The 26,350-nt window shown below is 46.7% G+C and overlaps 1 protein-coding gene across 1 annotated transcript in view; it reads left to right on the top strand.

Annotated features, from left to right (window-relative positions):
- Positions 1-26,350, top strand: part of DIAPH1 (diaphanous related formin 1) — a 154,803-nt gene that overhangs the window by 64,949 nt on the left and 63,504 nt on the right. The window contains exons 10-17 of the mRNA XM_074960803.1: positions 90-200; positions 2,999-3,117; positions 5,530-5,646; positions 8,800-8,915; positions 12,185-12,249; positions 12,917-13,096; positions 15,622-16,302; positions 18,725-18,839. Of these exons, the coding sequence (XP_074816904.1) occupies positions 90-200; positions 2,999-3,117; positions 5,530-5,646; positions 8,800-8,915; positions 12,185-12,249; positions 12,917-13,096; positions 15,622-16,302; positions 18,725-18,839 (1,504 nt within the window). The remainder of the gene's footprint in view (positions 1-89; positions 201-2,998; positions 3,118-5,529; positions 5,647-8,799; positions 8,916-12,184; positions 12,250-12,916; positions 13,097-15,621; positions 16,303-18,724; positions 18,840-26,350) is intronic.

The raw sequence follows: 26,350 nt of genomic DNA, 5'->3' as shown, positions 1-26,350 counted from the left end.
GCATTCTGAGCGCCTGACTAGAAGTCTTGGATGAGGGGATAGAGACCTGGCTCACTCTGATGCAGAAACTGTCTGTCTCCCTATTTTAGGTAGCCTGTATGCAACTGATCAATGCCCTTATCATCCCTGCTGATGAGCTCGACTTCCGAGTTCACATTCGAAGTGAGCTGATGCGTTCTGGGTTGCAGCACATCCTTACGGTAAGGAGCAATCATCTCCTCCTATGGGGCACCATCATGCTCGATGAGAGAAGTAACAGCCACCATCTCAGCAGTTGTATTCATATTGAAAGTACCTAATACTGTTAAAAGGCTCTGGTAGTGACACAGTAATATTGCTCTTCCCAATAAAAGAAAGTGGCTAGAGGCAAAAAGGCATCCTTTAAAAATTGCAAGTTAAATACTACTGAGGAAAGTAGAAAGAAGCATAAGCTCTGGCAAGTCAAGTATAAAAAGTATAATTAGGCAGACTAAAAAAGAATTTGAAGAGCAACTAGCAAAATTCAAAAACTAATAGCAAAACGAACTGCCAAACAATCACTGGGCAATCGAGGTGCTAAAGGAACACTCAAGGAAGATAAGGCCATTGCGGAGAAGCTAAATGAATTCTTTTTATTATTCTTCACCGCAGAGGATGTGAGGGAGATTTCCATACCTGAGCCATTCTTTTTAGGTGAGGAACTGTTCCATATTGAGTTATCAGTAGAGGATGTTTTGGAACAAATTGATAAATTAAACAGTAATAAGTCACCAGTACTAGATGGTATTGACCCAAGAGTTCTGAAGGAGCTCAAATATGAAATTGCAGAACTCCTAAGTGTGCTATGTAATTTGTCACTTAAATCAGCCTCTGTACTAGATGACTGCAGGAAAGCTAATGTGATGCCAATTTTTAAAAAGGCTCCAGAGGCGATCCTGGCAATTACAAGCCTAACTTAATTACCAGGCAAATTGATTGAACTGGAGTAAAAAACAGGAATTATCAGACACCTGGATAAACACTATTTGTTGGGGAAGGGTCAACACAGCTTTTGTAAAATGAAATAATGCCTCACCAATCTATTAGAATTCTTTGAGGGGGTCAACAATTGTGGACAAGGGTGACCAAGTAGATATAGTGTACTTGGATTTTCAGGAAGCCTCTTGCAAGGTCCCTCACTAAAGGCTACTACGCAAAGTAAGCAGTAATGGGATAAGAGCAGGGGTTCTCAAACTGGGGGTTGGGACCCCTCAGGGGGTTGTGAGGTTATTACATGGGGGGGTCAAGAGCTGTCAGCCTCCACCCCAAACCCCGCTTCATCTCCAGCATTTGTAATGATGTTAAATATATAAAAAAGTGGTTTTTAATGTATAAGGGGGGTTGCACTCAGAGGCTTGCTGTGTGAAAGGGGTCACCAGTACAAAAGTCTGAGAACCCCTAGATAAGAGGAAATGTCCTTTCATGGATCAGTAACTGGTTAAAAGACAAGAAACAACAAAAGCAGTGTCTACCAGAGATATCTGTACTGGGGCTAGTGCTGTTCAACATATTCAGAAATGATCTGGGAAAAGGGTTAAACAGTGAGGTGGCAAAGTTTGTAGATGATACAAAATTACTCAAGATAGTTAAGTCCACAGCAGACTGCAGAGAGTTACAAAGGAATCTCACAAAACTAGATGGCTGGGCATGTGAAATTCATGCAAATTAGTACACATTGGAAAACGTAATCCCAATCATACATACAAAATGATGGGATCTAAATTACTGGTTATCTCCAAGAAAGAGATATTGGAGTCACTGTGGATAGTTCTCTGAAAACATCTGCTCATTGTGCAGCGGCAGTCAAAAAAGCTAACAGAATGTTAGGAGCCATTATGAAAAGGATAGATAAGAAGACAGTAAAATCATAATGCCAGGATGTAAATTCATGGTACGCCCATGCCTTGAATACTGCATGAAGTTCTGGTGTTCCCATCTCAGAAAAGATATATCGGAATTGGAAAAAGTACAAAGAAGGGCCACAAAAATTATTAGGGGTATTAGAACAGCTTCCACGTGAAGAAAGATTAAAAAGACACGGACTGTTCAGCTTGGAAAATAGATGACTAAGGGGGGATATGACAGAGGTCTATAAAATTATGAATGGGGTGGGGAAAGTGAATAAGAAAATGTTATTTACTCCCTCACATAACACAAGAACCTGGGGTCACGCACTGAAATTAATAGGCAGCAGGTTTAAAGCAAGCAAAAAGAAGTATTTCACACAATGCACAGTCAACCTCTGGAATTCATTGCCAGGGGATGTTGTGAAGGCCAAAATTATAATGAGATTCAAAAAAGAATTAGATAAGTTCCTGGAGGAGAGGTCCATCAATGGCTATTAGCCAAGATGGTTAGGGATGCACCCCCATGCTCTGGGTGTCCCTAGCCTCTGACTGTCAGAAGCTGGGAGTGGACAATAGGGACAATTGATTGCCTGTTCTGTTCATTCCTCTGAAGCACCTGGTATTGGCCACGGTCAGAAGACAAGATACTGGGCTAAATCGACCATTGGTCTGACCCAGTATGGCTGTTCTGTGTTCAAACCCTTGCTGCAAGAATGACGTGGGCTGTATTGCAGCCCTGTTCTTGCTCAGTGCTTCCTCTCTCTTAGTTACCAAGCCTCCCAGGGTCAGTTGGATGGTGATCACACTCCCTTTGCCGTTTATGTATACTGGCCCTGTCCATGTGACTGTGCACTCTCCTGGAGCGTATGATGATCCTATCTTCTTGTGACTGTGAATTGATATCATCACTGGTGGGCCTCTTACCTGTGGCTCCATGCTGGCCTGGGCTCTCTTGGGGCTTCCAGCAGACTTGTTTTCACATTAATGTATGTTGGCCCCTCATTACATTTCTTTGTGCTCTAACATAGCCCTTGTTTAGCTCCCATCTGAAAAACTGTATGCTCTCAAGTGACCCCACCAGAGTCTGTATAGCTTCTGATGGCCTCTCTATGATGTACTCATGCTCTTGGCAGGAGCTGCGGAAACTGGAGAATGAGGAACTGAAGGTACAGCTGAGTGTATTTGAAGAACATGGTGACGAGGATTCTGAAGACCTCAGGAGCCGCCTTGAGGACATTCGCATTGAAATGGAATATCCTTCTGATGCTTATTCAGCAGGGGTTGCGTTTGGGGCAGGAGTATCCCCAGGAAGTTTCTTACCGCCAGTCTTTGTACCATCCCTACCTCCATGTAGGGAGAGGTACTGAGGTTGATGGTCTTTCCTCTGGTCAAGTAATGCCTGGGCCGAGCACAGCTTGCTGTTATCAGGTCACATGGGTTCCAGGGCTTGTTTGGGTCAGAGCTGCCCAATACATTGTAGGATGCCTCTGATCCATCAGACAAAGTCTGAAGACATGAGTTAGCGAAGTACAGGCAGGTATGCTGATCCTCTATTAGGGATTTGGCAGTTTATTAGCAAAAAGAAGAAGACCAGACCTTGGTCATTTGGGAGGATGCAGCTTGTCTGACGCTTCCAGAAACTTTAGTTTTGGATTTCTGTTCAGACTTGACTTTTTATGGACACTGTAGTTTGTCTGTCCCTGTTTTGTGTGCAATAAATAGGCAGGCGTGGCAGAACTTGATTTTTATTTTTTTATAGTTTTGATGGATAATATTGGTTTATTTTTCAGCATTTTTTAATTTTTATCTATTTAAATTTTCACAGTTATGGGAAATTATGTGAAGGTCAGGTGATAGGTGTTGAGATTCAAAAAGATGAAGCTTCATAACCATTAAAACACAAAATGTCAACATCGAATGTCAAAATGTACAAAGTAAATATCAAACTCTAATTAAGTTTTCAAGCAGCATTTTTCTTACTTTGCCTAACTGTAAATTTCTGTTATCAATGGAAATATTTTTGTCAGTTTTTGCTTATCTAGTGAAATTGATGTTTACTGACATTTACCAAAACAGGTGTATAATCCTTCCAAAAGGTTTGGCTGTTTTGGATTTTGCCACCAGAGGGCACCTGGAACAACCGCTGCTTTGCAAAAATGAAGTAGAATATTTTCCTTCATCAATCCACCATGGAATGAAAACCTAGACAGAGCCATATCAAGCCTTGTACTAGGGAATGTCCCCTTTTTATACAAAGGCATATATATCCCTTAGGTATAGCATCTGCCATGTGTAGCTGCACCTCTACCATTGTATTGCTTGCAGTTTTTAGGAACAGATATGACGGGTATTTTGTCAGGAGCCTGAACAACTTTTCCACATCCTAGAGAGAAAGATGTGAGCTCAGGAACTGGAGGTCAGATGTCATGGAAAATCCCCCACCAGAGTTGATCTCTCTATTCGTGAGAACTTAGGCTGGAGAAGTCATGCCAAATGCTAGTTGTCCAGGCCTTGTTTGGAGGGGTGAGGGCTGATTACTGATCCCTCCTTGCTAACAGGAGACTGAAACCTTCGTCACTTGGAAAGTGGCACATGCTGCTTTTCCTCATTAGGACTGGCTATGGTGTTAACACACAGAGGCACTAAAATTTTTAATCAGCAGATTCCTGGCCACATGCAACAGGATAGTTTGTGCTCCTCCACCTTGGGGGCTGCCCGAAATAGGAGTTTGTGTGTCTCTATGTATGTGTAACAGCCATGTTAGTCTGTATCTGCAAAAAGAAAAGGAGTACTTGTGGCACCTTAGAGATTAACAAATTTATTTGTTATGTATGTGGGCTCTCACTTTCCCCTCTAGTGAGCATGCCTTGTGGCCCAGAGACTAAGGGCTCCCTCCTTGCACATAGGGGTGTGAGTGGGCTGCATAATTTTGTACAGTTCTCTGTGCCTGTGATGTTGCATACACCTTTGTGTTGTTTTTCTCCTAGAAAATGTTATGCAAACCAAACAAACAGAAAACCCCCACGCTGAATAAGTTGTCCTGTTTATATGTCTCACCCCATGAATGATGGGAAAAAGAAATGGATTTCTAATCTTTGTTCTTCCCATCAATCCCCTCTTTTTTTAAAAACTTAGATTTGTTTAGTTTCCAGGGAAGTTAGGTTGGCCGATCTGAGGGAGAAAAAGGGACTCTTGAAGCAGAAGGAGCCAAAGGGTCATTGCATAATGGGAAAGGTGTTACTTGGAGGGGGGGGGACATGTGACTTTGCCCTCATCCCCAAAGTGGAGACTGGGGATACTGTTTGGGGGTGCATAAGGGAGGGGTACAGAGAAACTAGACATTTGCCGTCTTGTGATCGTGGAATGAATGAGCTACCAACAGCTTCCCTTTTTCTACCACCACTCCAATCAGGGACGAGAATGTCACCTAGCAAATACTGGTTGGGCTTTAGAAAGGCTCAGGGAGAAGGAATTAGAGTCCCATTTTCGGCTAGTCTCCTGCAGTGTGTCCTCTTCCCCTTTCTGTATGAGAGGAATATGCATTGATAAAGTTTTGAGGATAGTACTTTGAACGGCTAATGCCTTCCTCTACAGAGCGAAAGAGTAAGTAGAGCACCTGGATGTCTCCCCAGAGACCCTTCTGTTTCCTTAACCCTTTCTTCACTGATTTCAGTGAAGTCTTCCAGATTCTCCTCAACACAGTAAAGGATTCCAAAGCAGAGCCATTCTTCCTCTCTATCCTGCAGCACCTTCTGCTGATCCGCAATGATTATGAAGCCAGGTAAGGAGGGGAGCTTTGTGCTGGGCCTGCTGGAAGAGATGCTGGCAGTGTGTGGGAGAAACAGGCACTTTATTGGAAAAAAATAATCCCAGCTACACATATATAACAATGGGTTCTAAATTAGCTTTCAGAGTGGTAGCCGTGTTAGTCTGTATCAGCAAACATAACGAAGAGTCGTTGTGGCACCTTAGAGACTAACACATTTATTTGGGCATAAGCTTTCCCGGGTTAGAACCCACTTCATCAGATGCATGGAGTGAAAATACAGGAGCAGGTATAAATACATGAAAGCATGGGGGTTGCTTTACCAAGTGTGAGGTCAGTCTAATGAGATAAATCAATTAACAACAGGATACCAATTCAGCAGAAAAAACTCCTCCCTTGCTATCCTGCTGAATTGGTATCCTGTTATTAATTGATTTATCTTGTTAGACTGACCTCACACTTGGTAAAGCAATCCCCATCCTTTCATGTATTTATACCTGCTCCTGTATTTTCACTCCATGCATCTGATGAAGTGGGTTCTAACCCACGAAAGCTTATGCCCAAATAAATTTGTTAGTCTCTAAGGTGCCACAAGGACTCCTAATTTTTTCTAAATTAGCTGTTGCCACTCAAGAAAAATCTTGGAATCATCATGGATAGTTTCTGAAAACTTCAGCTCAATGCACAGCAGCATTCAAAAAGGCTAACAATGTTAGGGACTGTTAGGAATGGAATAGCAAATAAGACAGAAAATATGATAATGCCACTATATAAATTCACGGTATACCCACACCTTGAGTGCTGTGTCTAGTTCTGGTCACTCCATTTCAAAAAAAGGATATAGTGGAACTGGAAAAGGTTCGGAGGAGGGCAACAGGGATGATCAAGGGTATGGAACATCGTCCATATGGAGAAAGACTAAAAAGATTAGAGCTGTTCATCTTAGAATAGAGATGATTAAGGAGGGATATGATAGAAAAAAATCATGAATGGTATAGAAAAAGTGAGTGGAGAAGTGTTATGTACCCTTTCCCACAATGCAAAAACCAGAGGTCACCTGATGAAATTAATAAGCAGCAACTTTAACCCTTAGAGCTAACCTTGTGCCCTGTGACAATTTGATACCAGCTAATGCAGCTTCAAGAACAGCTTGATTTCTTTTTTTTTTCTTTTTTTTTTTTTTGCTGTTTCGAAAATGCTCTAGGTTGTATTCAGTCTGGTACTTAGAGGTGGGAATGAAAAGATTATGCCATAAAGACGCAAGCATCCTCTAAATTAACCTGTCCGGAGGTTCTGATTTGTTGTTAGGAGAAAATGACTGGAGGGTGACAGACAAGTTGACTGTGTTCTATGGCTTTTGGTATCTGTTAGAAAATCCCTTGCCAGAAGACTTCTGTTCTGGTATAATACCACCAAATACATTTAAATGAGGCCCCAGCAGTGTTGCGCTGTATCTGTGTATATCCTCTACCACTGGGGTTTTCAAACTGTGGGTCGCAATCCAGGTACTGGGTCACAGCAGCTCTGGTCAGGAGCCATTAAAAGTCCTGTTGGCCATGCTGCCCGGCTAAGGCAGGCTAATTCCTATCTGTTCTGACACTGCGCTGCGCCCTGAAAGTGACCAGCAGCAGGTCCGGCTCCTAGGCGGGGGGGCCATGGGGCTCCGCGTGCTGCCCCCACCCCAAGCACCAGCTCTGCACTCGCCAGTGGGAGCTGGGGGGGAGCCTGCAGGCGAGAACCGCGCGGAGCTGCTTGCACACCTCCACCTAGGAGCCAGACCTGCTGCTGGCCATTTCCGGGGCGCAGTGCAGTCCGAGGTGCCAGGACAGGCAGGAAGCCTGCCTTAGCACCCCCGCTGCACTGCTGATCGGGAGCCGCCCGAGGTAAGCCTGTGCCCCAACCCCACGCCTCAATCCCCTGCTCCAGCCCTGAGCCCCCCCAACCCAGAGCCCCCTCTTGCACCCCAAACCCCTCATCCCTGGCCCCACCTGCACCCCCAGCCCAGAACCCGGACCGCCTCCCACACCTCTGCCCCAGCTCTGAGCCCCCCCAAACCCGCAACCCTCATCCCCACACCCCAACCCTCTACCCTAGCTTTGAGCCCCTTCCACACCCCAAACTCCTCATCCCCAGCTCCGTTGGGTCACAGGCATCAACACTTTTCTTCAACTGGGTCTCCAGAAAAAAAAGTTTGAAAACCACTGCTCTACGACATAGCCTTTGCTATGTGTATTTATACTGAAGGATTTGATATTGAGTAAACTTCTCTAGCTGTAGATATTCTTATTTTCCAATAAATGACTCCACCTTCCCAGCCAACAGAACTGTGGAGTCCACCTCCTTAAATAATCTGTTTTCATTCATTATTTTTAGCCTTGAGTGTGCCTATGTTTTGGGATATCTATGTAGTGTGTTGCAAGTAAAGAGACATGGGATCCCCTTTCTGAATGTGATGTGATAGTAATGCGGCTATCACGCCTAACTTGAAGGTAATTCATTATAGATACACAATTAAAAAAAAAAAAAAAGTTTAGGTTGGAAGGAAGTTTGTTAGGAGCAAATCGAAACAACCAAACTAATTGTCTCACTAACCAGCATTGTATACATTAATAATCTGTCTAGAAATTGTTTCCCAAACTCACTGTTGGGGAACAGCTCCTGTTGGTTTGGAATTAAAGTAGTCTGCTGCCAGCGGGTGGTGGTAGCTTGCCACAAGAAGGATGGAGCTCTGATCGAAGAAGATAGGCTCATAATGGAGGGTAGAGAGTAGAAGGACATGAGACTAGTTCATAGAGTTTCTATGGAGTGATGAAGAGGCTAATTGCCAAGGTTTGTGAGAATGACAAGGCAGACAGGAGTAAAGAAATGGACAGTTTGGAGCATAGCCCACAATGTTCTTGGTATATAATGTGATGGTGTGGTGGGTATGTAGCTCTTGATTCTTCTTTGGCAGCAGCTTGTAACAGAGGCCACGTGGCATACCAAGATGTTTTACCTGGAGACCTAACTTGCTGAAGAGACCAAGTTTTGATCTTCAGACATTACATTTGTTGCAGAGCCTTTGTAAACTTCTCTGTGGGGCCCCTGAGTGCGTGGTACCCATGGTTTTCAGGTGTATGACTTTATAGAGCCATGTTAACACTGTTTCCTTTTCTTCTCTTTCCATAGGGCTCAGTACTATAAGCTAATTGATGAATGCATTTCCCAGATAGTTCTGCATAAGAATGGTGCTGATCCAGACTTCAAATGCAAGCGCCTCAACATTGACATTGAGGGGCTAATAGGTAAGTCCTGAAGCTGTTCATATCACAATCAAAACGAACACAGTCTGATGTGGTTCCAGAACAGCCCCATTATTTAGTCCCTCAACTGCACTTTGAGCGGTTGACCAAAGTCAACCTTCCTGCCTCTCTGTTTGTTTCTCTGGTTCTTCCTCCTTGAGAATGGGCTCTGCAATCACAACTAATACGCTCAGCTGGAGCCCTTTTTCTGAGGTGACTTTTCTGTTGCTTTCTGCACTGGGAGTCTGGATGTGGGCCATTCCATACATCTTCATTTGGGGCTTGCCTTTCACCACACACCTCCTGCCCTGTACTGTGCTCGGCTGGGTACCTTTCCATCAGACTAGATTAGAAGACAGATCACTTACAGCTTTCCCCTTAGGCCACCATGAGCACTTCATGCTGTGGCCAGCAGAGGGCATTGTAAGTGGAAGTAGAGCCAATGGTATGTCTCCTGGAAACTAGTAGTGAGTCCATAGTGCTGTCACTTGTTGTGTCACTCCGTGAGGGAAGACTGTAAGGGGTACATTATGCTTTCTGTGAGGAAGGAGAACTTCCAGAAAAAACTGTCCTTTGAGTGGTTGCAGACATGTATTCCACTCAGGAGTGGGTGCCCAGTGCATCAAAGCAAGATAACATTGCTTAGCAGTTCACATCAGGGTGGCGCTCGCATCATCTGGCCCCCATAGACCCTCTTATGGATATTTAACTATGGTGCTGCCCTGACCCCACTCAGTTCTTTCTCACTGCCCACGGCTTGAATTGGAGTATTCTGGGTGGTATTTACCTCACTCTTTTGCCACACGAAGGACAGTGTTTGAAACCTGGTGAATACATTGCACCAGGCAACAACAAACTATTAAAATACCCAACTAAACTAATCTGACACTAAGGTGGTGGTACTACTATTCAGAGTTTCTGTCTGTTTTTTTTGTATGTATGTAGTGTGACAGGGTCAGGCCAGATGGCTACAGGAGAGTGATTTTTTTTTTTTTTTTTTTTTTTTTTTTGAAACAAGTCACTTTAAATGGATGTAAGGTGTTACAAACACAAAAAAACAAAGGTGTGATTTTTTGGTACAGAATGACATTATCCAACAGTAGATGCATGTACTGTTGGGCAGCAAGCTAGGAGACCTACTGAAACGCATGGGTGGCCTATGCTGAGGCTTTAGTTCTCACTGTCACTGTCCCCCAGGGTGTGCTTGTAAAAGAGATACTCTGCCATCCCATATTTGGGTGCTCCCATCTTGCGCAGGTTGGTCATATGCTCACCCAGTTCTTTGATGGACTTCACCTACTCATCCAGGTAGTGGGTTTCAGTGAGAAGGCAGATATATTAGCCCCAGGTTAAGTAGGTCCCTTTTCCCTGGATAAGGTAACAGGGAAGGTTCCAGAACAATCAGGAACTTTCTGGAAACAATTAAGGCAGACAGGCTGACTAGAACACCTGCAGCCAATCAAGAAGCGCTAGAATCAGTTAAGACAGGCAGGCTAATCAGGGCAGCTGGGTTTAAAAAGGAGCTCACTTCAGTTTGTGGTGTGCGTTCGAGGAGCTGAGAGCAAGAGGCGCAAGAAGCTGAGAGTGAGAAGGCGTACTACTGGAAGACGGAGAAGTACAAGCGTTATCAGACATCAGGAGGAAGGTCCTGTGGTGAGAATAAAGAAGGTGTTGGGAGGAGGCCATGGGGAAGTAGCCCAGGCAGTTGTAGCTGTCACACAGCTGTTACAGGAGCCACTGTAGATAGCTGTAATCCACAGGGCCCTGGGCTGGAACCCGGAGTAGAGGTGGGCCCAGGTTCCCCCCCATCCCTCCATCCCCCCAACTCCCTACTTGATACCAGAGGAATTGACCTAGACTGTGTGTTCCACCAGAGGGGAAGGTCTCTGGCCTATTTCCCGATCCACTAGGTGGATCAGCAGAGACTGCGGGGATTGTTGTTCTTCCTTTTCCCCATGCTGGCCAGTGATGAGGCTAACTGAGAGAACGGTAGATTTGAGCCACGAAAGTGGCCAAACTGAGGGCTGCCTTGAACCTCTGAGGTGAGCAAATCCGCCAATAAGCGCAGGACCCACCAAGGCAGAGGAGGAACTTTGTCACAGTAGTTAGTTTATAGTTAGCAGTACTAACTATATACAGAAAAGCCAAGAGAAACTCTGAGGAGTAGTACGACCTTAGTGTTAGATTAGTTAATTGAGTATTTTAATAGTTTGTTGTTGCCTGGTGCAATGCCTTCACCAGGTTTCAAATACTGTCCCTCATGTGGGATAGCTATCCTCAGTAGTGATTCCAATACTCAGTTCTTGTTGTGCCTGGGAGGATCTGATCGTCTGGCCCCTCAGAGGCCTTCGGTGCCACCATGAGGCTTTGACTTTTCTCCAAGGAGAAGAACAGACTGTTGTTCTTCCTCTCCTCTCCCAAGAGAGAAGTCTCATAAAACTGACTGTAGTCACTCTAAGGTTCAGGGAGATTCTTCATCCTCTTAGAAGCTTAGGGCTTCATCCAGCCCCGAAACTGCTGGAGCCCCACGGGCCACATTGGGGAGGTTCGTGTGCCGTGAGTTTGAGAAACCTGGTCTAGATTGACTTAGACTTTGGAAGGGCTGTTCTGCAGTTGTTTTTTAAGTGGACACTGAGCCCCATCTCCATTGTTTACTGCTTAAGAATCACCTGAGTGGAATACATGTCTGCAACCACTCGAAGAGGGGGAAAAAATAGTTACTGCCTGTACTGTAACTGTTGTTTGAGGTATCGGTACAGACGTGTATTCCCACCCTCCGACCCTTCTGTGTCAGTCTCTCCATCTGAGAGTCTGGGTGCAAAGGAACTGAGGGAGGTCATGGTGGGACCACCTTTAAATAGCCATGGGAGGGGCTCCGAGGGCCAGAGGATGCAAGTGCCACCCTGATAGGTACTGTTAAAGAAAACTATTTGGGTGCACACACACTTGAGTGGAATACATGTCTGCACCCACATCTTGAAGAACAATGGTTACAGGACAGGTAAATAACTGGTTTTTGTTTTATGTGCCTGACTGAGTAAAAAGAAAGGTCTGTTTTCAGCAGAGGGTACTGTACAGATCTTGTTGCAAGGGTGTGAGTGGTAAGCTCCATCCAGGACTAAGTATTGCACTGGGGAAAGTGGTATTGGGGGTCGGAGGACTGTCTCTAGCAGGGGCATGTAAGGGTTATGTGCCTGTGGGGGAAGGGGAGAAGGAATAATTTTGGACACTATTGTGTGCCTAATTTTGTTTTCCCTTTTTCCCTTTTTTAGATAACTTGATTGATCAAACGAAGGTGGAGAAAAGTGAGGCCAAAGCAGTGGAGCTGGAGAAAAAGGTGTTTGGCTGGGGATGGGAGGTGAATGGTGTGTGGTATAGGCCTCTGAGCACTGTGATTAGAGACTGGGCTGCAGGTGCCATCAGATAGTGCCTTCCATTAGTTCATGCAGCAGAACTGTGGTTAATAGCCACTCAGCTCTGCATTTGACCTTTATCTCTGGGGAAGAGCCACATGTTTACTTTTTAATTTTAAAAAAGGATGTAGTTTTCACATTGAGGGGAGATAGTGTTCAGGGCTGTGCTGCTGGGTATGTGCCCCCACACACTTCTCACTCTCAATCAGGACCTGCAGATGACTGTCAACTGAAGCTGTGACTGGATGTAATTAAAAGGTTCACCTCTTGTCACGGCCATGAAAACAGCTGCCTTCAGACAGTGCCAAGAATTTGTAATGCATTTCTCTATGTGAAGAGTTTATTTGTGTGCATTTCAGTGTAAATATGGACTCCTTCACTTGGAGACTCTGTCCCAGGGCCTGTGACTTCTTCCCTGTTCTCCTTGGCCTTTTGGATTGCGCAATAGAATAAATCCTATCCTCTTGTAATGTGAGGAATGTCTGTGTGTTGGGGGTGGTTCTGGACTTTGAGAAGACTGAAGGGAAAGCAAGGGGAAGTAATTATCTTATGCACATCATCTCCTAACGCATAATGCACGTTGTCCCTCAGCTGGACTCAGAACTGACTGCACGGCATGAGCTTCAGGTTGAAATGAAGAAGATGGAAAGTGACTTTGAACAGAAACTCCTGGATTTAGATGCAGAGAAGCAGTTCCTGGACAAGGAGAAACAACAAATTACCCTAGAGAAGCAGAGTCTGGAAAGCGAAGTCTCCAAGAAGAACAATCAGGTAATGGTCAAGCTGGGATTTGGACTGGGGGTATGGACTACAGTACCTTGGAGAGCATTGCCATCTCGCTAAACAGCCTGCAGCACTCTGGAGATTTCTGTCTTTCAGCTGGGCAGAGGAAATATTCAGGCTGGCATGTGCGGGGCGGGAAAGTGGGGAATTGTCATGGATCCACAGGATGTGAGCTTCTTCCCAGCTTTTGAACAGTCCCTAGGACAAACCTCTTCTGTGTAGCATACCCCCAAGGGGTTTCACTCTTCCTTCAGAGTAAGCCACATGGCCTTAACATCCCCAAGATTCAACCTCTGGGCTCTAGCATTCCTGCTTTACATAGTGAGCTCTGCTCAGCGAGTCCAGTTGAGAGAGTCTCATAGTCAGAGACTTGTACACTTTTCAGGGACCAATTCACCTCAGCAAGTATTTGCAGGGACACTTGGCAGCCTTTTCAAAACAGAGTAGGTTTTATTAGTCAACTGGGACACAGCACTGGAAGTTCTTAGGTTAGCATAGAGAAATAAATGTTAAGACGTAGTCCATCTGGCCAAGCCAGAGCAATCAGCTAGCCAAGCTGCTATGGACTCCATTCCAGTCAATCTCTTTCTTTCTGTCCATCCCAGGTGAGAGCAGTTGAGCTGCTCCAAAAAGCCGACTCTTCTCCCCTTCCTGTCAGCTCTCAGTCCTTTGTTCAGGCAGAGCCACACTGTGTTCATATTCCCCTCCTGACAAAGCTTGTATCTGTTAAGTGTTCAGATTTGGCACTTCCATTCTTCCATTGTCTCTCTGATTTGGTTTGGTGTTAACTAGTTCTTTAATGACCCATTCATTCCACCCAGACAGCTAGGTGGCATACACACCTCATGTGTCCTGCACTGCTCCAAGAGCAGACTTAATTAACCCTTTTGCCCCACAGCATAGCAATACAAAGTACAGAGGGAAAGTGAGGCACATATAGTCTTCCTAAAATATTACAGAAAATTCCACTCCTTTTAAAAAAAAAAAAAAAAAAAAAAAAAGCGGCAAGAGTAAAAATAATGCAGGCAGAAGTTTAGCAGCAGGGTGGGGCTATCCAGTCTATTGCACCGAATGCAGGATGTATGATTACCTGCCTTCTGGGCAGGTGGCATATGTGTGCACTTGATGCAAGCAGCCCATGGTCCTCAGAGACCAAGTACCAGCTCTTGAGACCAGAGTGTGTGAACTGGAGGAGCTAAGGGAGACAGAGGTGTACGCAGATGAGACTTTCCAGGACACAGCAGAGTGGTTGCACCCCCAGTCTGACAACCTCTGCGCTGTTGAGGATGATGAAAGTCTTGGGGAAGGAGAACAGCAAACTGGAGCGGAGGGAAACAATCCCATAGTTGGGACCCTCCTTTCAGATGATGATGTGGTAGCCTCTTGCATTGAGGATACCCCTCTGGGAGAGGAAACCCCAACTATTAGGAAGAGACAGCTCATAGCAATGGGTGATTCGTTCATTACAAATATAAATAGTTGGGTTTGTAATGACTGGGAGAACCACATGGTCAATTGCCTGCCTGGTGCGAAGGTTGTGGATTTCTTGAGACATCTAGACAGTTTATATACCAGTGCTGGGGAGGAGCTGGTGGTCAGGTGACAGTGACATAGGGAAAAGTAGGAGAGAGGTCCTGGTGACCCAATTTAGGCTGCTAAGTAAGAGATTAAAGTCCAGGACCTCCATGGTTGCATTCTCTGCCCTTGATGCCAAGAAGTCTAATGGCATTTTGGGCTGTATAAGTAGGGGCATTGCCAGCAGATCGAGGGACGTGATTGTTCCCCTCTATTCGACATTGGTGAGGCCTCATCTGGAGTACTGTGTCCAGTTTTGGGCCCCACACTACAAGAAGGGTGTAGAAAAACTGGAAAGCGTCCAGCGGAGGGCAACAAAAATAATTAGGGGACTGGAACACATGACTTATGAGGAGACGCTGAGGGCACTGGGATTGTTTAGTCCGCAGAAGAGAAGCATGAGGGGGGATTTGAAGCTGCTTTCAACTATCTGAAAGGGGGTTCCAAAGAGGATGAATCTGGACTGTTTGCAGTGGTAGCAGATGACAGAACAAGGAGTAATGGTCTCAAGTTGCAGTGGGGGAGGTTTAGGTTGGATATTAGGAAAAACTTTTTCATGAGGAGGGTGGTGAAGCACTGGAATGTGTTACCTAGGGAGGTGGTGGAATCTCCTTCCTTAGAGGTTTTTAAGGTCAGGCTTGACAAAGCCCTGGTTGGGATGATTTAGTTGGGGTTTGGTCCTGCTTTGAGCAGGAGATTGGACTAGATGACCTCCTGAGGTCCCTTCCAACCCTGATATTCTATGATTCTATGATTAACCCTTTCTAACTTTATTCCTTTTACTTAGCATCTCTTAACCTATGTCCTATTGTTAATAAAGTTGTTTTATTTTACTATAAAACAGCTCACTGCAGTGCTTAAAGAGAAGGGTGCTGTGGCCCCAGTTAAGCTAATAAGATGTGATGCTAATTTTGCTTGTTTTGCTCTTCTTTCTTTAGATCACTAAGTTGTTGAAGGAGCTTGAAGATACTAAGAGGGAAATGGCTGCTATCTCTTCTAAAGCTGCATCTGCCTCGTCCCCTCCACCGCCCCCTGGGGCGGCTGCGATCCCGCCCCCTGGGGCGGCTACGATCCCGCCCCCTCCGCCGCTCCCTGGGGCGGCTGTGATCCCGCTCCCTGGGGCGGCTGCGATCCCGCCCCCTCCGCCGCTCCCTGGGGCGGCTGCGATCCCGCCCCCTCCGCCGCTCCCTGGGGCGGCTGCGATCCCGCCCCCTCCGCCGGCTGCGATCCCGCCCCCTGGGGCGGCTGCGATCCCGCCCCCTCCGCCGCTCCCTGGGGCGGCTGCGATCCCGCCCCCTCCGCCGCTCCCTGGGGCGGCTGCGATCCCGCTCCCTGGGGCGGCTGGGATCCCGCCCCCTCCGCCGCCGCTCCCTGGGGCGGCTGGGATCCCGCCCCCTCCGCCGCCGCTCCCTGGGGCGGCTGGGATCCTGCCCCCTCCGCCGCCGCTCCCTGGGGCGGCTGGGATCCCGCCCCCTCCTCCAGGAATGGGTGCCCCTCCTCCTCCGCCCCCTGGGTTTGGGGGCTGGGGAGCCCCTGCAGCTCCAGCTCTCCCCTTTGGATTGGCTCCAAAGAAACCGTATAAGCCAGAAGTGCAGCTGCGGAGACCTAACTGGTCTAAGGTAAGACCTGCTAACTGTCTTCCAGCGCCTTCCTATGTCAGGTGCTGTTGCCCACTCCATATTCTCTCCATCCTTTAGAAATGTGTGACTTTATCAGGGGTCCTCTGTGGTGCATGTGGGGAGGGGAGAGGAAACCACCTGAGGAACAGTGGTGCCTGGTGGCTAATGGAGGGCAAGAGTGTCTTTGTGGGTCAGGCCTCCCCTGCAACGTAACAGTGTCATCACAGGAGTTGTGATGCCAAGGAACACTCTGTTTCCTCTTTAGCCTGCAGCTGCTGAATAATGGACTCTGTGGTGTTTAATTTCATTTAATTTCACTTGTATTATTTATTGAATGTTTTCTGCCCTCTGCCTTGGAGGAAGTGTTTTGAAGGCAGCACCATAGTAACAACCAATTTAATAATCACAACCTTTCTAAAATATGCAAGCAATAGATAATTACCCTGCTCTAGAAAGCACTAGGCTGCTTTGTCATTTTAAATTAATTTTTTTCTCCTAGGTGTTTGGAGTTTTTATTTTTTTTAACCGGGACAAAGACAGTGAATGTGTATGTGAGCAGAATTGTTGCCCTGCAGACGTCTACCACAAGCAGGCAGCAAGTGTGCACAGCCCGGTCAAGCTGGCACCAGAGAGCCTGTGGGCATAGCAAGGAGGCTGGCCTCCTCTTTCCTGCTGCATGCTTATTTCGTTTATTAGCACAGAGACGTTGCATGTAATAGCTCAGTGGGTTAATATACTAGCCTTCCACTTTGGAGGATCTGCATTCAAATCCTTTTCAGCCAGAACTGTAGCCAAGTTTGGTGGTTTCAGTGGTCATGTGTATGTATCACAAAATTGATGTGCAGTTGAGCCCAATTGGCCTTATCTGCTCAGGAGAGGCCCAAAATTGGAATTGGCAAAGCAGTATGAGGATCCAGGACTGGAGTAGAAACAAGTCTGCTGCAGATCAGGATATAGGTGAATTGGCAGAGCTGTGTGCAATCCAAGGTCTGGGATATCCTGGTGTGCTACAGGCCAGGATTGGTGGAGCATTAGCAGAGCTGTGTGTAGGTAAAACAGTAAAAAATGTTGAACCTGTTTGCTCCTCGTCCACAATGCGGAAGTGTTGCTGGGGTTGTCTTTTTTCAGCTTTACGGCCTAATGTGCTGGTGCTGATAAAACAGGCAGAATTACTAGTAGAAACAGGTTTTCCAGTGATGATGGTGGCGTAGTAGTAATTGTATCAACTGCTTGTATTTTGATAGTGCCCTTACAGTTTCAGATGCTGTCTCACTTCCATAAGGACACAGTATCTGACCTTAAGAGCTTACAATATAAGAAGTCAAGCAGCTTAAGATGAGTGGTGGAGAGGGATAAAACATACAGTCCAAATATGTGCTTTAAACTATCCCCACAGGCCTCTCAGTGTAATGTTAGTTATTTAACTTCTTGTAGAGAGGACATGGTAGAAGTAGCTCTTGAGAAGTGATTTGAATGAGAATGTAGCGGCTCTGAGGGGTCAGTTCAGGAGAAGAGTGACATGGAAGGTGGTGCTGTTGTAAAAGGGGTCACAAGGCTGGCATTGTTGTGGGAAGCAGTGTAATAAAGAGAAAAGAGCCCTCCAGCAAGAGGGACGGGGAGGTCTTTGAGGGTGAGATTAAGAAGACTGAATTTTGTTTGGTGGAAAAGAGAGGGCTAGTAGAAGGATTCAGTATGTGTAGGGGAGAGACATGGGAAGAATGACTGGCAAGGAAGATGATCTCAGCAGCTACATTTGGTGTGGGCTGGAGAGGTGAAATGTGGGTTTCAGAGGGACCGGAGAGAAGGAGATTGCAATCGCCAGGGCAGAAGATGGTGGTGACCAGGATGAGCATTTTAGCTGTGTGGCTAGAAAGGAAAGGTTATGAGGGTTATGGAGAAAGACCTGGCAAGATCTGGACACAACCTGGGTGTGTGAGTTAAGGCAGGGGAGCTGTCAAAGATGACCTGCAGAATATGGGCCTCAGTAACAGGATGACTGTACTGTCAACAGTAAGACTAGAAAGCCTAGTGAGGGTTTTGGAGGAAAACTGAGGGGTTCATATTTAGCCATGTTTCATTTAAGTTTGATGGTAAGACATCCGGGGAGAGATGGACACAGACTGAGTTAAGGGGCTGGATGTAGGGAAGCAGGTAGGGTGGACAAGTTGATTTGTGAGTCATTTGTTCCAAGATGGTAGTTGAAACTGAGCAGAGAGATCACCCTGAGAGAATGTGTAAAGGGAGAAGAGGAGGGAGCCAAGGACAGAGGTCTGTGGGTCACCTGCAAAGAGTAAGAGGGGAGGATCTGGACCAACTGAAAGATGTTAAAGGAACAAACAGAGAGGTGGGATGAGATCTCCTGTAAGCTGTGTATGTGTACACACAAATTTTGACTGTGCATCATGCTTTGCCTCCCCTACAGATTGTGGCTGAGGAGCTCTCCCAGGACTGTTTCTGGACCAAGGTGAAAGAAGATCGATTTGAGAATGATGAGCTCTTTGCCAAGCTAACACTCACCTTCTCTGCCCAGACTAAGTGTAAGTGCTGAGCGCGGTGTCACTCCAGCTTCTTCAATCAGCACTGAAGAGTGAGAGGGATCTGGGAATGCATAAGGGGAACACTGAACTGCCTTCAGAAGGAGTACACTGGAGCTAGCTGCCAAGAGGCCATCTGCCGTGTAGTGGGAGGGAAGTTAGGCAAGGAGGACTTCTCAGTTGACATTTGAATGCTTTCATAGGCCAGTCTTTTCATGGTGATTTTGTGATCCTTTTCTTTGGCATCTGAGTACTGTGCTGGAATGGGAACATGTGAGGTAGGAGAAGTCCATTCTAGTATGTGGTATTGTCCACTTGGTCTAACTCTCTTTTCCCCTCTCCTCTCCCCGCCCTGCTTCCTGTTCTGTGGATTCATCGGGCCGTTACCTGCAGCCTCCAAGGGTGAGTAGCATCAACCTGTCTGAGACTGCTTTGGGGAGACTTTACCATCTGAAAAGCAATTTTGCTGAGGGGAGGAAGTGATTACTGCTCAATGAAAAGGATCCTTAGGATGGGGTGACTAGCCTGGAGGAGGGAACCTCAAAAAGAGGATGCTGGAAGTGGTTTCCTCCCACTAGCAGGCCTTTCCCCTCTTACTGCAATAGTATTAGTGATGGTTCCTGAGCGTTTGATTTACTTATTGAATACAGCTGAAATTCTCATACTCTCCCCCCAAGTATGTGTCGGGGTCCTCCATGAGCCCCAGGCTCCCTTTCCCTCTGCTCTCATCCTTTTAAAGGAGTTGAGAACAGGATGCATAAATTTTGCCCCCACCCCCATTTTCTGTCTAGTACAACAGTGATGCTACTGTTTTATGTAGTTACAGGGTTCCCCCACCATGAGTTCCTTGTCTAACTGATGCAGCACTCACTTAACTCCAGGTGTTTTCCAACTGTGTCCTCTCTGAAGCTTTACCCTGAACTTAGTCTCCTTGTTTGTTCTGGGCCTTTGCTCTCCCTTCCATGCAACACCTTCTCTGTATTGAGGGGTGAAGCCACACCCACCCACACCCCCACCCTTACCAGTGACATGGGTTCCTTGTTTGTAAGGGTGAAATTTTGCTCTTCCTCCTCCTCCTCTTTGGGCTTCTTGTCTGTAGTTGAGGTGCCAGATCCCCTTCTGAAGTGTGGGATGAAGCTTTTCACCTACCTTTGTCTGTAGTGCAGGGTCCCTGCCTGGATGGGGTGCAGTGTGTGGAAGGGTTTGTCATGTTGCCGATTGAGATTGCAGCTTGGCTGATAAATTGGCTGCCTCATCTCCTCTCTGCTTTTTTGTTTTATTTAGATGTTCATCTCGACCCTTGATGAGTGAAGCTAATAAGCACAGCTTAAAACCCTCTGTCCCTCTCCCCTTCCCCAGCAGAATTAGCATATTTATAGACAGTATAATTTTTCCTCTTTAGCTGATCTGATGATGCCAGGCTGCACTTTTAATTTGTTTCAATAAGAAGCTTGACAGGCTGCTAGGCGCCTCTGGCAGCTTTCAGGAAGTGACTCACACATTTGCATAACAGAAAAGTTCCCGCAGTGCTGCAATGAGACTCTATCCAACCTCGTTGGCTGCTCACAGGAGACCTGGCCAGACTCAGGATGCTGCCTACTGCTGGCATGCCACTCTCAGATGTTCTCCCTTCGTTCCCCCCTAAGCAGCTGCCTGAGCTGAGCACAACTTTGACAGCTACTCTTGCGAAAGCATCTGGGCAGTCATGGTCCCAAATGGGTGAAAACCTTGCACAGGTTTGGAGTAACTGCCTTGAAGGAGGCGATGAGGGAGCTCCCCTCCCTTCCCTAAGAGGTACCCTCACCAGTTGATAGGGTAGAGAAAGGGCCACTCTTTCCTGTCATTGATGCTCTTCTAATGCCACATGGCCAGGATTCTGTCCCACCTAGGAAAAGGGTAGATAATCCTCCCAGGATTGCATATTGTTTCTGTCAGAGGAAGGAACAGCAACACTTGGTGGGGGAGGGTGGCAGTGGACTGCTGGAGTCCATCGGTGTTGTGTCATGCTTTCCTTGATCTTCTCTCTCCCCCAGATGATTGTCTCTCAAAGCCTTGCGTTGCCCTGGGTGATACTGGCTCTTTATGCTTTCTCTGCAGTTGAATGGATTAGTGTTAGCCTTGTGCTGGCCGACAGGCTGCTCTCTCATCGTTATGATTACCACGGAGTGCATTCTGGGCAGAGGGAGGAGGGTTTGGTTGTTGTATGAATCTTCCCCAGTTGTGCTTGTGGATCTCTATTAGCCCATTGTCCCAAACTCTCACTGCCACCCCTGTGGGTTCCAGCCTCATTTTCACATGGGTTTTGTCTGGTAACTGCAGGCATTTAGGTGGCAGGCTCGCAGATTCTGTACTCGCAGTGGCAATCACTCCTTCCTGTTCTATCTCCTAAGCACCCTTTCCCTGACTGAGCCGCTCTCTTGTACAGAAACCCCCATGCCTTTTAGGAAGGACTCCTAGACTCTTCTGTTGAAAGGGTCTGACCCTCTTTCACCAGTGGCCTCAGAGCTCTTTTAGAAATGATCTGAAATCAGCAGGGACACTCCCTCCCCTCCTTAAGTAGTTGTTGTAATGAGACTTCTCAGTTCCTCTGTTTCTAGCATTCAGGGCTTGTCATGTCAGGAAACAATTGTATCTCTAGTCTTTTAAGTCAGAGTCTGACTGCTAGTTTAGGGAAGGTTGGGAGCCCACTGCCTCAAAAGCAGTGCGTAGGCCAGTCTTGACAAGCAAATACCTGTGCTGAGGTCATAACCTAGGCTCTGCTATGCAATCAGATGGTCCAGCATGCAGGGAAACCCAAGTGCAGGGCTCAAGTGCAGCCCGTGGAGCTCTTTGCTGTACCCAGCTGCTGCCACCATACAGAGCCAGTCTGCTCAGATCACAATTCCACCGTACTCTCTTGATTCAGGGGTGTGGCCATTGGTGCCTGACTCTCCTTCTCTATGAAAGATGAGGCCATGTACAGTAAGCTTTATAGTGACAATTCAGTGCAGCTCTCTAGCTTCTGTTAAGTTTTCCCATGTTTGGGCAAATTTGGTGACTCTCTGCACAAGGGATCCACTGTAAATCAGAGGCTTAAAGTGCTGTTTTTAAGTACCAGTGGATGGTGCCCATGAGAGCCTCAGTATGCTCTTCATGCTGAACAGCTAGAATCAGGCCAACCCCAGGTATCTGTGATTTCGGGAAGAGTGAAGGGTGATCAACTGTTGAATCTGGGCAGTGTTAGCACAGCTGGTGCTGTATTGTGCAGTGGTAACAGTAAAAGGCAGGTTGTACAGTGCTGATGGAAAGCCTGAATGAGGCCCCAGGGTAGTGACTGGGGAAGGGTAGCTGCCTTTCTCACTAGGGTGGGCACTGTCTGAAGATGGTTCAAGCTGAAACATTGGGTTACTTAGCAGGGGACTGTAGTGATGAAAAGGGGTTTGGTGGTCTAGTGTCCCTGTCTGAAGGACTTCTGCTGTCTTGTAGAAATGCTCACTCTGAGTGACAGCCAGTACTCTGCATCTCCCAGTTCCTACTTGCGAAGTTGGGGATTTGTCCTCTGGGGAGTGGAAACTAAATGGCTGAGGTGGGTAGCTTGAGTAAACTATGCTTGAAAGAGTTACTACTCCCCACTTTTCTAACTGTGCTGAATGAATGCTGTGAAGGCTGCAACATCTCCATTAGACATTAAAGCTCCCCGAAGAGGCACCTCACACACTACTCCACAAGTAGACTCCACTTTAATATGAGCAGGGCACTCTTTAATTTTTAACTGGCTTTCAATTAAAACTACACAGCTGCACTTAGTTCTGTTTAATGGGTTTGGCAGTAGGCTGTGCCCTGCCCTCTGAAAGGTACAAACTGCACTTGGCCATCTCGCCCCGCCACCGCACTTGCCTGTGAAATATTTAACTCTGCTCTTCCTTTCAGCTGCCACACTTTTCTTTCAAAGTTTAATCATTTTTACCCAGAGGGTAAAGAAGAATTTCTCCTCTGTATGTGAAATGAGTCTTGGAATGAGATGTCAGCAGAATGGCTTTTCCTTTCCTCTTTCCCCTTTTCTCTCTTCTTTCCATGCTTCAGTGACTCCGGCTTTCCCTGATTTGTATTTCAATTAGTCAGTCAGACAGCTGATGACAGTTCAATTATTTAAATACTGGGGGTCTTGTTTTTAATATCTCTCTCAGGGAAGTGAGTGGTTTGGCAGGAAGAGTGATGGCTGAGCTGGCCAACTAGCATGCTTGTACCCACTGACACTTGCCATCCATTCCTGGTGTGCCTGTCACTGTTAATCAGAGAGGTGACAGTGTGCTGAACATGCATAGGCTACCTTATCAGAGCTTGGGCTCTGGGCCCCAGTGGACCTTCTATCAACTTTTCTAATCCCATGCTTCATTTTTGCAACTTCCCCACTCTGGTTGGCAGCCCATACTAATTGAAATATGGTGCACGCAGAATAGGGTGAATGGAAGGGGCTCCCCCTCAGAAAGTTTGCAGAGAGGTTTGTACAGTGTTTAGTGTGCATTAACTGGCTGTCCACTCATCCCAGTGGCTGGCATCTCTCCTTTCCTTTCTCCTGCTCTCACAGGTAGATGCTGAAGCTCTCTTCCCCATCTCACTGAGTGCTCAATGCAGAATATCTTTCTGATAACTGTTTAATATTTATGGAGCTAAAAGCAAATGGAAGGCAAAGCACTCTCCTCTGTCTGTACCAAGGCAGGTTCTTCTCCTCAGAGACTCCCAGCCTGTGAAAATTTCACAAGCTTGAACTATGAGGTTGCTCATGATAAATCAGTTGCTTTCTCAGCTGACTCCAGAATGGACTGAAACACAAATGGAATGCTGAGGGCAGCAGTGTCCTGGGGTCAGCCTCACTCTTCCCTTTGGGCTCTCATAATTTTGTGTTGGGACGTCAGAATTCCTTGGAGCTGCACAGTGTGATAGAAGAGGTGGTGTAGAGCCAGGAAGCCGATGTGTGTGGGAGACAGCTCCTGTCTGAGTGTCAAGTGATGTTTCCTTGCCCTCCCTCTTCCCGGAGCTCCAATTCCCATCTATTACAGGGAATTTGCCTCTGTTTTGAGTAGAGGGTTTGTAGCTGTGCTCCGTCCTAACAGTTATTGTTGCAACAGCATGTGAACATAGGCGATATGCAAACAGGAAGCACTTGCTAGATGCCTTGGCAGGACTATTAACGCTGATCCCAGGGTACTCCTTTGCCCCTCTCCCAAAAAAGAGAATGGGTTTTTTCTTTGCAAATAAAACGGATACAAAATTCAGTGAGAGGTTCTGACAGGAGGAGGTTAATGTATGCTGGCTGGGGTGAAATTACTGAAGCTGAGTGGTGTTCAGGAGCTTACATTAGGATTGTGCTTCTCAGTCCTGGGCATACTTCCATGTGAGTAGTTGTAGGAGAGCTCTCTTTACTGCAGGTAACTACAGAATACAGCCTTCTGAATGTCTGTTCTCCTACAGATCAGGGTCTATGTGCTGTGCAGGTTTCACTACCACTCTGGAGCTGTTCCTGAAGTCCATTACCAACAATGGTCTGCGCCATACAGGAACCTGGTACCATGGAATCTGCTTCCAGTGTGGCACAGCATTCATAGCTCTAAGCCCCTGTAAACAGAAGCTATTTGGGGTGTTGTTAAATGCAGAAACTGAACTGTTTTTTTTTTCACCGTAACAGTGACACTTGCAATATCAACCATGCAATCTCCACCCTTAAATAGAAAAAATACCTACCCTAAGCAGAGTCTTTCCTTTTACCTGAAAGGTGAGAGAAGCCAGAGACTCCAAGAAGTCCACTAGAGACTTTGCTGTTGCTCATCTCTTCTATATACTACAACTATGGGCAGCAGTTCAAAACGTGAAGAGACACAGTTTCTTAATAAAACCCTTTGGAGGCAGCTGCTGCCTGTGCATCCTGAACCATGCTGCTCACAAATCTCTTCAACTTTGGATTCAAATTTTCCTGGGATGTTTTGTGTTCTAATTAGTCCCTTTTGCTCTCTGTCTGAGCAATGAAATACCGGGGAAGCGGAGAGGGAAGGCCCTTTGGATTGTAGGGTGCTGTGTACTCTCCCCTCCTCAAGGTAAAGTAGGGGTTGTGGATGGGATGCTGATGCCACTTTCCCAAAGTGAGACAAACTCAATCCCTGAGCATTAATATTTCAGGTCGCTCCCATCTCATTGGTCACACCGCTGTGGTAAAAGCCCTGCCAGCCCCATCACCAAAGCTGGTAATTGCAAACACATGTAAGCACAATCCACCTTTGTGAAAACCTGCCGAAAAATTAATGTGTTTGGGGAGTGCTGGTGCTTGCTGTTGCTGAACGCAAGAGCTGTGGCTCACGCTTCAGTACCTGCCATGCAGCTCAGCTCTTCTTGGCGGGGGGGGGGAGGAAAGGAAAGGGAGAGCCCTTGTCCTTCTGTTTGGATCGCATTGTTTACCTTGTCTGATCTGACATACCATGGCCACCAGCCCAGCAGAGGAAGGCCTTTAATCTCTGTGTGTGCACGTATGTGGGGGGTGAATTAGCTCACCCATTAGCGCAGGTGTCAAGTGGGGTCAGACACCTATGAGCAAACCACTTCTGTTTAAGTGTAGTTTTGAGGGGACCCTTTGTGATCCTCTTCAGGCTGAGTGTGAATGACCCTGTACTGCTCCAATTGTAGCTCTGGCATGAGGATTCAATAATAACCCTACTGGTTCTTTTAAAGGAAAACAAAACTGGTCTAGAGAGGCTTGAAGAATGCCCCTTCTCTATCCATAGCCAGGGCAGTTTCAGGTCATTTTTTTAAACAGTGAAACCAGCATGCAATCATAAGTAAAGAAAGATTTGATTGAGGCAGCCCCTGTGAGCCCATCCCTTCCACTCTACTGGCCTTCACTGGCTTCATCAGTGTCCCTTTCCTTCATTCCTGCTTTTCCAGTACTTCATCCTTTGTAAATGTCTCTCTCCAATGCTCTCTTCCTCTTTCTTTCTCATGTGGCTTTTCTGCCTGTCTCCTCACCATGATTTCTCCTCCCTGCTCTTCCTTTGCCGTCTTGGGTTGGGAGGCTATCATGCATGCCTTGGTCATTTCCCACATGTGGGTGACAAGTGTTTTAGAGGGAAAATTTGTGGGTGTCACCCTGCAGATGTGGGTTCGTCTGCCAGGAGGAGTGAGACTTGAGTTAAAGGAGTTTATTTCCAACTGTTTAACAGACCCCAAACACTGGAGACATGTGGTCTGGATTCCATTTCCAGGGCCATCTCCATGCCGTGAGGATGGGGGCTTGAGAAGACATGCTCTGTATCTGTCTGCCCTTCATTCAAGCACTTCTGTCTCTGAAGCAGTCAGTGAACCCTTGCTCTGCTCTCCCAAATTTTGTGTCTAGATGGGCCCTGAAGGTATTGACTGGGAGGGGGTTGGTATTCTGTGGGCCCTGTGGTGGATCCTGTTGGCTCTGCAGGGCTGGAGCAACTGGCTGTGAACAGCTGCTGCAGAGCTCCGTGGGAACTAGGAGCAGCATGCTTGTTTTGCACAGCTTG

This window comes from Natator depressus, chromosome 8 (assembly GCF_965152275.1).
Source record: "Natator depressus isolate rNatDep1 chromosome 8, rNatDep2.hap1, whole genome shotgun sequence".
Classification (NCBI taxonomy): domain Eukaryota; kingdom Metazoa; phylum Chordata; order Testudines; family Cheloniidae; genus Natator; species Natator depressus.
The sequence above is the reverse complement of the archived record's forward strand: the minus strand, read 5'-3'. Positions and strand labels throughout refer to the sequence as shown.